At 43.6% G+C, this 11,123-nt stretch overlaps 2 protein-coding genes across 4 annotated transcripts; one reads left to right on the top strand and one right to left on the bottom strand.

The window, feature by feature from the left end:
• Window positions 1-1,089: 1,089 nt before the first annotated feature.
• Window positions 1,090-1,899, top strand: LOC119272081 (lamin-like protein). The gene is made up of 2 exons (XM_037553670.1): window positions 1,090-1,314; window positions 1,423-1,899. The coding sequence occupies exons 1-2, from the start codon at window positions 1,140-1,142 to the stop codon at window positions 1,767-1,769; spliced, it is 522 nt and encodes a 173-aa protein (XP_037409567.1). The 5' UTR covers window positions 1,090-1,139; the 3' UTR covers window positions 1,770-1,899.
• Window positions 1,900-3,023: 1,124 nt separating this feature from the next.
• LOC119269098 lies at window positions 3,024-6,948 on the bottom strand. 3 transcript variants are annotated; one of them, XM_037550852.1, is made up of 7 exons: window positions 6,567-6,948; window positions 6,269-6,380; window positions 5,986-6,145; window positions 5,094-5,233; window positions 4,864-5,015; window positions 3,703-3,817; window positions 3,024-3,616 (listed from the first exon to the last, which is right to left on the bottom strand). In XM_037550852.1, exons 1-7 carry the CDS (start codon window positions 6,869-6,871, stop codon window positions 3,479-3,481), a joined length of 1,122 nt encoding a protein of 373 aa, XP_037406749.1. In that variant the 5' UTR covers window positions 6,872-6,948; the 3' UTR covers window positions 3,024-3,478. The 3 variants fall into 3 exon arrangements, with proteins under 3 accessions (XP_037406749.1, XP_037406750.1, XP_037406748.1); XM_037550853.1 differs by having other exon boundaries at window positions 5,094-5,230; XM_037550851.1 differs by having other exon boundaries at window positions 5,094-5,242; window positions 6,567-6,947.
• Between the last annotated feature and the right edge of the window lie 4,175 nt (window positions 6,949-11,123).

Below are 11,123 nucleotides of genomic sequence, written 5' to 3'. Positions count from 1 at the left end.
CTAGCGTTGCTCTTGCAGATGCTGCAATCGTTTTTTAATTTAAAAAAGCAGCACCTTTACTTATTAGAAACAATGGTTACATCGTCTATAAGAAGAAGCTCATGAGCTACTTTATTTGCTCCCTATTACAACATTCAAAACTAGCAAGAGAAAAATCAAAAGGCCATGAACTAGCAATCATCAAAAACTGTCACCGCTGCTCCTGCAGAATGTCCTCCATTTCTTCATTGTGTCAATGACTTCCATGTTATCAGAGTAAATAACGAGACTATTGCAGCCCGCATTTTGTTTCAACAATAAACCAAACCTAAGCACTAATACTTCTGCTGTCAGAACATCAGTGCACCACTCAATCTTTCAATTTGCGCTAACAATGGAATTTTCTTTGTCATCCCTGAGGACAGCACCCGCTGTGCCCCTTAGCGGATCATGATAAAAAAAAAGGCATCCACATTTAGCCTAACAAATCCCATAGGAGGTCTACTCCATCCTTCAATTTTTCTACTTGCATTAGGTGAGTGGGCATTTACATAGTTTGCTGTTATAGCACGGATCCTCATGAACATTTGGTACGTCTCTTGAGACTTTCCCTCATGAACCAGCTTACGTCTATTCCATCATAAATACCACACAGTTATCGCGATCAGCTCCCGTGCATTCTGGACGCCAAATATAGACAGAGGCCTAGAGCAAATGTTTTTCGGTTATGCTCTCTTTTTTAGAAAAAAAAAAAGCCTTCCGTTGCTTCACAAACATCGCAGTCAAACATCGCAGGGGGTGTCATATCCGGCAGCTACGGCCTACGGCCATGTCCATTCCACCGGCTCCTCTTCATCCTATGAAAAAGAAAACGGTGGAATTTTTACTAAAAGGCCCCGCCTAGCAGTCACCGCAGAGTCCACTTTACCGGAGGCGCTCCAGCTATGTCTCCGCTGCCGCGTCGTGCGCCATGCGCTCTCGCCGCGCAGGGCGGTGTACCCCGCGGCCGCAACACACGCGTGTAATGTGCCATATGTTTGTTACCGCGTGCTCGCCGCTTGTTCGAATTCCCGGCCCGGTCCACGCGGCTCCATAAATACCCTCCCGGCTTCACGCATTCCACCCCTTCCTCCTCCTCAGCCTCCACCGATCTCCAAAAAATGGCCGCGCCCAATCTCCCCCTCTTCCTCCCCGTGGCGTTCCTCCTCCTAGCGGCGGCGCCGGCCCCCTCCGCCGCGGAGAAGTTCGTCGTCGGCGGCAAGAAGAACTGGGCCGCCAACGTCAACTACACCACCTGGCCCGACCAGTACCACTTCCACGTCGGCGACTGGCTCCGTAAGCACCCCACTCCTCCTCCCTAGTTTCCACCGTCTTCTCGATCGATCTACCATTTCCCGGCCCGGCCAACTGACCCGCCCGTGCACATACGCGCGCGTGCTGCAGAGTTCAACTACGCCAGGGACATGTACGACGTGGTGCAGGTGGCGGACGCGGCGGCGTACGACAAGTGCGACGCGAGCAAGCCCCTCGTCAAATACGACCGCGGCCGCGGCTTCGTGTTCCAGCTCAACCACACGGGCCGCTACTACTTCATCTGCAGCCGCGGCTACTGCTGGAGCGGCATGAAGGTCACCGTGCTCGTCGAGGAAAGTCCCGCGCAGCCGCCGCACGCCGCGGCGCCGTCGCCCAACGCGGCCGCGCGCCACGGCGTCGTCGCGTGGGCCGTCGCCGCCGCCGCGGCCTCGCTCTGCGCGGCGGTTCTGGGTTTGCCGTTTGCGGTGTGGCTGTGAATGTGACCGTGTGAGCGGAGGGAAGGGAGGACCAATGGGTCTTTTTCCAGTATGGGCCGTCCGGGCCTTCAGCGCCACTGCGTGGCCGTTTATGGAAGGTACTTGCTGATTAAGAAAGCGTGCTTTGGAAGTTTGCGTATTTCCTGCAAGTTTTGTTCCGGCATTTTGGTAATGACGCGCACACGCAACTGTAGAAAAAACAAAACGGCACATGCAGTGCTGAGACAAAAATAGCACACGCGGCAAATCATGAAAAGAAGTAGAAAAGATTATAAGCATATTATTTTTTTGAGAAAAGAAGTTCCCTCAGGTTTGAGACAACTGATGGAAATGTGTCTTAAAGGGACTGCCAAAAAAAGTGAGATTGGTTGTGCTCATAACTCTTGACAATCAAAAGAAAACTTCAGCCAAAAAAAACAGTAATCGTGAAGCAAATGGCAAGAGACACGAGGCACAATGCGAGCGAATCCATCTGCGGTTGATTTTAGATTATTTTTTTAGGCAAGGTTTATTTTAGTGACACGAGAACCCAAGTGCGGCAGTCTTGACACTTTTCCAAATGCCGTGCTCTGTTTGCTCGTCATTTCATATCCTTATTCTTCGTGTTGGGCTGCTGGTTATCTATGGAAGGTATTAATTGTGAGATCACGTTTATGTGCGTGTTCTCCGTGCATCGTCACCCTCAAAACCTCATCTCTTAAATTTTTTATTAAAAACATTTATGTGTCCCAGGAGGAAGGAAACATATGTCTATCTCTATACTCTAAAAAATAAAATTGAACGTCTATTGCTTTCGCACATGGAGCAAAAGTTTGGCTTTTCCCAAGAAATTTTACAAGCACAGAAAGGATTTTTCTTTTCTTTTTTTAGATGAGTCCAGAAAGGAATTGGTCATGTACGTACGTAATGTTTTCTCAGAATTTTTTGCCATTCGTGACATTACGTTTTGCAACCGAGTGCCCACTCTCTTGGGTGCACCTTTGAAATTCTTTGTCAGTAAATAGAAAAACTGTCTAAAGGAACCCTAGGTATATTTAGTTACTTTTAAATCCTTTTGTGACTACCATTATCAGGGATTTGAGGCACTGATTTAACACGCGCCATTATCAGGTAGAATACCCATGGTAACAATGTTACCCCGTTGGCAAACAAATGCAAAAAAATCCTAACATTTCAGAACCATATACACTACTGCTGGAACACAGGGAAATTCATCTCAAGCTATTTCTGATACTGAAATGTGAGGAATACTAGTGCAAAGTAATTGAAAATGCCATTGAGTAATGGTGAGCCTTTTTTGTTGTCACTAAAAGGGCAGAACCTAACACAAGCCTAAAATAATATAACTGAACCCTGCCAGCATTGTTGTTGAAAGAGAGCATCTAATAAGAACATCTCTGGAAAACTAAAAAGGTTTACCAAGCACCAATGCCCTGGATGTTGCTGGCCATTAGGTCATTGGAGAGTGAAGGAAATAATTTTCTGACCTAGTAATCTATAAAATTTCCTCAGGACAAAAGGATAAAACCCAAAAATGCACTCTAGGCAATACCAGAGCAATCAGAGAGTGCCTGAAGGGAACATAGCCTCCAGCTGCTTTCAACTGAGGTTAGAGATCATCAGTAGGGAATGGCGACAGAAAGAGGAGAATGTAATTAATATAGCAGTAGGTGATGACTGATGAGCTGTGGGCCAATGAGTGAGAGTGCTCAAGACATCATGCTGGAATCCTTGATAATTTCGTATAGTGAGATCACAATCTCAATAGCCAGCAGAATTATGACACCCCACTCCAGAAAATTCGATCGTCTATTTTGGAGCACTTCTTGAAGAAAATGAACATTGTGCTGTTACCAACAATGAACTGTAAGTGAAAATGTGAAATAGGGTGGATGAAATCAGCTATTGCACTAAAGAAGAACGAACAAAATACCTCCACGAATTTCAGTTTGAAGTCTAGGCTTCCAAAACGTTGATTCAGTTCATATTCTTCCCGAAGATACTCCAGAATTTGTGCATAATTTGCATTTTTCCAAGCAATTTCTGACCTGTAAAAAATCATGTTGTTCATATTACGATGAAAAAGAAGACTCTAGCATCCATGTTATGCATTTAAGTACAGATTAACAAAGTCTCTTTTTCATAACTGTCTTAGCTAATTTTATTTTATTTTGAACGTGTCTTAGGCTCTTAGCTAATTCTGGGAATAATAGTCTCACAGTACATCTGTGGTTCTTTGAATCTCGAAGCGTAACACAATGCTAGTAAAAAGACTAAAAATATAAAGAGCTGTGGCATTGTATATTTTGTATGTATGGAGAACAAAATATTAACCTTTCTTGAAAGCACGAGGAAAGTTATTCAATTAACAGAATAAATATTACTGTTTCTTTTTCTGAGAGAAGTACCATGTGAGTACCAAACTGGCCTATAGATATCAATTATCATATAGTCCTACTCCCTCCGTCCGGAAATACTTGTCATCAAAATGGATAAAAAGAGATGTATCTAGAACTAAAATACATCTAGATACATCCCCTTTCATCCATTTTGATGACAAGTATTTCCGGACGGAGGGAGTACATGGCTACGATCTCAAGTTATGTCTTCTTAGGTTTTAGACAGTTACATGCCTTCTGTTCCATAACACAACACAGCACATGGGGTTGATGCATAAAGAAATTCCTTCCTTCAAGAAAGTGACAACACATACACTGCTAAAATATATGGTACTCCTTCCAATCCATATTACTTGACGCACATTTAGTACTACCTCCGTCTCGGTGAATAAGTCATTCGCGTAGTTCTAGGTCGACGATTTAACTATCTAAATATGTATTATATGTGACAAAAAATATATATTTAGAAACTACATCCGTGTAGAAATCTAGTGATATACTTTTCATGACATGTAACACATATTTAATTCCTCAAATCGATGACCTAGAACTACGCGAATGACTTATTCACCTAGACGGAGGCAGTACCGACTTTAATACAAAGGTGTATTAAGTGTGTGTCAATTAATATGGATGGAGGGAGTATATGATATATAATATGCAGGAGGAGGGAGTGCCGCACTTAGAGTGCATACCTGTCAAAAAGGCCAAGTCTAATGATAACATCTGCGAGATTAGAATTAGCCTTGCCCACAAGTTGAAAGAGCTTCTTTCTTTTCATTGTGAAGTCCCCAGTCTTCTCCATGATACGATTGATTTCAGTAAATTCCTCAACCATATCATCAACCTATTAAAGTAGCGTCTTAGAACTTTAAACCATACAACCACATTAAAATAGTTTCTTGACTTTGCTCAATCACAGTACCTGCCGTATGTAATGATCAAGAGCGATACTTTGACCAAGAACACTTGAAATGATCCGAATTCCATCAGTGTCTAAATATTTAAGAACTATATAATCAAGACCTCCTTTCATCCATGTTGTCAGGAATGGCTTCTCAACTACTGCATAATCTGGTAATTGTTAAATAAATGTCATCATGTGAGAATATAATACAGGTTCAGTGTTATAGAAGCGGATTAAGCGATAGGTGCCATATTTCCGCTGTTATTCTGTTAGGCCAGGGGCACCTAGTCGGTCCCAGGCAAAAATAAATAATAAATAAAATTGCGGGAATCTTAGGCATGATTGGGTGCCTATATACTTATGCAGGTGCAACTACATAATTTGAACTGTTCTGCATAAATAATTAGAGAGCATTCTACTCCCTCCGTCCCACAATGTAAGACGTTTTTACATTGTGGGACGGAGGGAGTAGATATTTGCTCCCCTGGAAAATGAGGCTTGACTCAACTTCTCATATTTCTAAATATGTCTGTTTTAACATGCAATTCTGCATGGACTGCCACTGCATAACCCACTGCACCTTGTACAACGTTGCACATGTTTCATAGTAAATTTAAAAAGCATTTGCAAACAATTAAATTAAGAAGGACAGTTCCAGAAGCGATATAAAGGTTCAGCCAAAGCATTGTGGCATATAAATGCACTACATCAAACACAAATTAAATTCAGAGTGATTCTCATCCTCAATTGTCTTTATCAAATGTCAGCAGTCATTATCATCAAAGGAAATTGGATTGATCATGCACATACATGGAAATGAAAAGAAGAATAAATACAAATTGATGAGGAAAAGTACACTATTTAGCAGTTTACACAATAACAGGCCAGCTCGTGAATAGCATGGACATACCGTCTTTCCTCATCTCCGGAAGCCATCCCGAAGCATGATTCCTGATCATATCAAGATAGTGCTCAGCTTCATGATCAGCAATATTGAAGAGCACAGCAGAACCATATTGGAATACAACCACATAGCGATAGCAAAATCTGTTGTCCTTCACTCCAATGGACTACAGAAACGTCAGATAAATGAGGTTATCTGATGCACATACAACAACATGTTCAACAAACGGTCAAACACGAACATAATTCTTGGCCCTCAAAATATGTTGCGCTGCACCGAAATCACTTACCATGATCTCTGGAGGGAATTCAGAGTAGCGGAGCGCGATGTAGTTTAGCGACCGGGTGGATGGAGGCACCACGTCGCTCCCGTGCTCCGCCTGAAGGCTCTTCAAATCAATGCTGTAAAATATTGGATTAAACAGAATCAAACAAAAGTAGGTTTTTCATTCCTCTGCACTGAATCACCGTGGCCTCCGACGACAATGTTGCATGAGAGATTGAAAAAAACACAGTAGCACGCAAGGTCTTCCTTGCAGAACTATCATCAAACACCCAGCGTACAGCCACCCGCGCGTTCCAACTCACCTGGTGGAGAGGAAGTAGGCCTTGACGGGGATGTAGCGCGACAGGCCTTCCTCCTCCTCCTCCTGTGGGGGCGCGGGGGCCGGGGCCGCCTCTGCCGCCGCCCGGATCCAGGCCCAGTAGGCCGAGCTCCCGAGGCCGGAGTCGCGGGCGTCATGGGACGCGGTCGCAGCGACCGCCACTGCCGAGGAAAAGGGAGACACGCGGGCGGGGAGGTGCGGCAGGCGCGCCGGAGTGGGGATCGTTGGTGGCGGCCTCGTCTCGAGGAGGCGGCGGAGATGGTGGCGGCACGCGCGCAGCCGCCCCATCTGTTACAGCGACCTGGTGCCGCGCCACGACGCGAGCAGCGAAGCTCCGGTTGGCCTTTCTCCGAGTATCTACTTGTTTTGTTTTCCCCGAAAATCACTCGCTTTGTTCTTGGGGAGAAAGGAATGGACAGCAACATGGGCTTTATATTTGGGCTCACTGGGCTTACAGGCCAGCCGGCCTGGCATGCTCTAGTTTACCTGGGCCGTCCCATATTCACTTTCTATGATTTCGCGGGAGCAACTAATTAACGAGGGCTCCTTCGGGAGCCTCGCAACGATCAACGTCACTTGGCGCGCTCTCAGCCATTTATCACGTGTCGCGCTCTGGACGCTTCCTCCGAATTTTGTTTTTTTTCTCGCACGCGTTTTCGGCTTTTTAAACGGTTTTTTTTATTTTCTTGACATTTTGGTTTTCCACCCGTCTTTTTTAGCTTTTCGATTAAAAAATTTGGAAAAAATTGCTTGAAAAAATATGTTTTTTTCTTTCACAAGAGTTACGGTTTTGCTTTCACGAGAGGTACGGTTTTACTTTCGCGAGAGTCACGGCCGTGCCTCTCGGAAACGAAAAAACACGTTTTTTGTTTTTTATTTTCCTTTCGCGAGAGTCACGGTTTTACTTCTGTGAGAGGCACGGTTGTGCTTTAGCGAGAGTCACGGCCGTGCCTCTCGGAAACGGAAAAAAACGCGTTTTCTGTTTTTTTTCTTTCGCAAGAGTCACGATTGTGCTTTGGCAAGAGTCACGGCCGTGCCTCTCGGAAACGAAAAAAAACGTGTTTTCTGTTCTTTTTTCTTTCGCGAGAGTAACGGTTTTGGTTCCGCGAGAGGCACGGTTGTGCTTTCGCGAGAGTCACGGCCGTGCCTCCTCGGAAAAAACGTGTTTTCTCTTCTACTTTTTTTTCTTCCGCGAGAGTCCGGTTTTGCTTCCGCGAGAGGCACGGTTGTGATTTCGTGAGAGGCACAGGCGTGCCTCTTTCGGAAAAGGGAAAAACCCCGTGCTCCTGGTTTGGTTTTTTCATATGGTTTTTTTGTCCGGTTTTTTCTGTGAAAAAACTTCGTCAAAACCTATCAACATAGGATCTAGTTTTGAAGATCTCGACGCGAGGAATCCAACGGTGAAAGTGGTTCAAGATTTGAACGCACGGTTTAAGAGATAAAATATTTTGAATAAACGAATCTACGGAAAAAGAGAAAACTCCCAGATTGCGACAAGTGGCGCACATGCAACGCGCCACTTGTCGCAACCTGGAGAGGTTGGGGTGATCTTTGCAACGAGTACTCCTCAACTAGTGATTTCATGATTTCGCACACACATGCTCTGTTATGGTCAAGGTTTGTTTGATGCAGCCACTCTAGAGGCAATAGCGTGTAGGGAAATGTTATCACTTGCGGAAAATCTAAAGTTGCAACACCTTCATGTCGCATCTGACTACACAGAAGTGGTGAACAGAATCCGGGTCAGTTCTGAAGGCGCTTTCGGAGGGATTATTAGTGAGATAAAGTAAAGAGAAATATATTTTATTTCATGTAATTTTGTGCATGAATCTCGAGATACAAATCATGAAACTCATAAGATAGCTAGGCATGGTACCACTGTTGACATATTTCGTTTTGTTCACCCCACGATGCTCTTGTTATACATGTAAATGTTGATATGAATTAATAAAGCTTGGCTGTCTTTCCTCAACAAAAAAAACATGCTTTGATGTTAGCCCTAAAAAATGCTCCGCTTTTAACTCGTGATTAAGATTGATCCAGCTTTTTTCTCTCCTCTTGCTAGGGTTTTAGCTTCTCTCGCACGCAACGGCATTTGATACGTCTCCAACGTATCTATAATTTTTGATTGTTCCATGCTATTATATTATCTATCTTGGATGTTTTATATGCATTTATATGCTATTTTATATGATTTTGGGGACAAACCTATTAACCTAGAGCCAAGTGCCAGTTTCTGTTTTTTCCTTGTTTTTGAGTTTCGCGGGAAAGGAATATCAAACGAAGTCCAATTGACCTGAAACTTCACGAAGATTGTTTTTGGACCAGAAGAAGCCCCCAAAGCAAAAGAGTTGGGCCAGAAGAGCCACGAGGGTGGAGGCCGCGCTATACCTCCCCGGGCGCGCCCTCCGACCTTGTGGGCCCCTCGTGGACTCCCCTGACTTGTTCTCGACGCCAACACCTCTTATATATCCCCAAACCTCTAGAACAGAACCTAGATCGGGAGTTCCGCCGCCGCAAGCCTCTGTAGCCACCAAAAAACAATCGAGGCCCTGTTTCGGCACCTTGCCGGATGGGGGAATCATCACCGGTGGCCATCTTCATCATCCCGACACTCTCGGTGACAAGGAGGGAGTAGTTCACCCTCGGGGCTGAGGGTATGTACCAGTAGGTATGTGTTTGATCTCTCTCTCTCTCTCTCTCTCTCTCTCTCGTGTTCTTGATTTGGCACGATCTTGATGTACCGCGAGCTTTGTTATTATAGTTGGATCTTATGATGTTTCTCCCCCTCTACCTTCTTGTAATGGATTGAGTTTTTCCTTTGAAGTTATCTTATCGGATTGAGTCTTTAAGGATTTGAGAACACTTGATGTATGTCTTGCATGTGTTTTATCTGTGGTGACAATGGGATATTCACGTGATCTACTTGATGTATGTTTTGGTGATCAACCTACGGGTTCTATGACCTTGTGAACTTATGCATAGGGGTTGGCACACGTTTTCGTCTTGACTCTCCGGTAGAAACTTTGGGGCACTCTTTAAAGTTCTTTGTGTTGGTTTGAATAGATGAATCTGAGATTGTGTGATGGATATCCTATAATCAAACCCGCGGATACTTGTGGTGACATTGGAGTATCTAGGTGACATTAGGGTTTTGGTTGATGTGTGTCTTAAGGTGTTATTTTAGTACGAACTCTATGGTTGTTTGTGACACTTATAGGAATAGCCCAATAGATCGATCAGAAAGAATAACTTTGAGGTGGTTTTGTACCCTACAATAATCTCTTCGTTTGTTCTCCGCTATTAGTGACTTTGGAGTGACTCTTTGTTGCATGTTGAGGGATTGTTACATGATCTAATTATGTTATCATTGTTGAGAGAACTTGCACTAGTGAAAGTATGAACTCTAGTCCTTGTTTCCTAGCATTGCAATACCATTTTCGCTCACTTTTGTTACTTGCTACCTTTCTGTTTTTATATTTTCATATTACAAAAACCTATATCTACCATCCATATTGCACTTGTATCACCATTTCTTCGCTGAACTAGTGCACCTATACAATTTACCATTGTATTGGGTGTGTTGGGGACACAAGATACTCTTTGTTATTTGGTTGCAGGGTTGTTTGAGAGAGACCATCTTCATCCTACGCCTCCCACGGATAGATAAATCTTAGGTCATCCACTTGAGGGTAATTTTCTACTGTCCTACAAATCACTGCACTTGGAGGCCCAACAACGTCTACAAGAAGAAGGTTGCGCAGTAGACATCAAGCTCTTTTCTGACACCGTTGTCAGGGAGGCTGGGTAAGCGGCACTCACACCCCGTCAACTAAGCTCTTTTCTGGTGCCGTTGCCGGGGAGGCTAGGTAAGCAACACTAACACCTCGTCAACTAAGCTCTTTTCTGGCGCTGTTGTCGGGGAGGTGAGTGCTTGAAGGTATATCTTTAGATCTTGCAATCGAATCTTTTAGTTTTTTGTTTTATCACTAGTTTAGTTTATAAAAGAAAACTACAAAAATGGAATTGAGGTTGCCTCATATGCTTCATCTTTTTAATATCTTTCGTGAAAATGATGGAAAGGAAAATTGTGCTCAAGTGTTATAAGAAGTTTATAAAATGGTTGGCACTAAATCTTTGAATGATGAGCATGATTGCAATGTTGTTAGTATGAATTATTTGAGTATCCATGATGCTAATGATATGCAAAGCCACAAGCTTGGGGTGCTATGTTTGATGAAGATGATATTTTTTGTCCCCCAAGTTTTGATGAGCAAATTTATTATGATGATAGCATGCCTCCTATTTATGATGATTACGTTGATGAAAGTGGGTTTGGAAGAGTGTCAACTCCAGATACTAATGATCCCACTATTTTGGAGGGTGTTGAATCTCTCACAATATTGATAAAAAGTGGATTTGGAGAGGTCATGACTTTATTTAGTGATGAATCCACTATTTCGGAAGAGGTTCCTATTGATTATGAGAACAAAGTTGCTATCTATGATGATTATTGTGATGACATGTATGCTATAAAGAA

This window comes from Triticum dicoccoides, chromosome 3A (assembly GCF_002162155.2).
Source record: "Triticum dicoccoides isolate Atlit2015 ecotype Zavitan chromosome 3A, WEW_v2.0, whole genome shotgun sequence".
Classification (NCBI taxonomy): domain Eukaryota; kingdom Viridiplantae; phylum Streptophyta; class Magnoliopsida; order Poales; family Poaceae; genus Triticum; species Triticum dicoccoides.
This window is presented reverse-complemented; position numbering and strand designations above follow the sequence as displayed.

What these genes read in the sequence shown, in the direction of transcription:
- LOC119269098 (XM_037550851.1), bottom strand. Translation starts at nt 6,871, where the DNA reads ATGGGGCGGCTGCGCGCGTGCCGCCACCATCTCCGCCGCCTCCTCGAG. An exon ending in GCCTACTTCCTCTCCACCAG is followed by an intron (nt 6,381 to 6,566) that starts GTGAGTTGGAAC and finishes AATATTTTACAG; the next exon opens with CATTGATTTGAAGAGCCTTC. An exon ending in TCAAACTGAAATTCGTGGAG is followed by an intron (nt 3,617 to 3,702) that starts GTATTTTGTTCG and finishes TGTTGGTAACAG; the next exon opens with CACAATGTTCATTTTCTTCA.
- LOC119272081 (XM_037553670.1), top strand. Translation starts at nt 1,140, where the DNA reads ATGGCCGCGCCCAATCTCCCCCTCTTCCTCCCCGTGGCGTTCCTCCTC. An exon ending in CCACGTCGGCGACTGGCTCC is followed by an intron (nt 1,315 to 1,422) that starts GTAAGCACCCCA and finishes CGCGTGCTGCAG; the next exon opens with AGTTCAACTACGCCAGGGAC.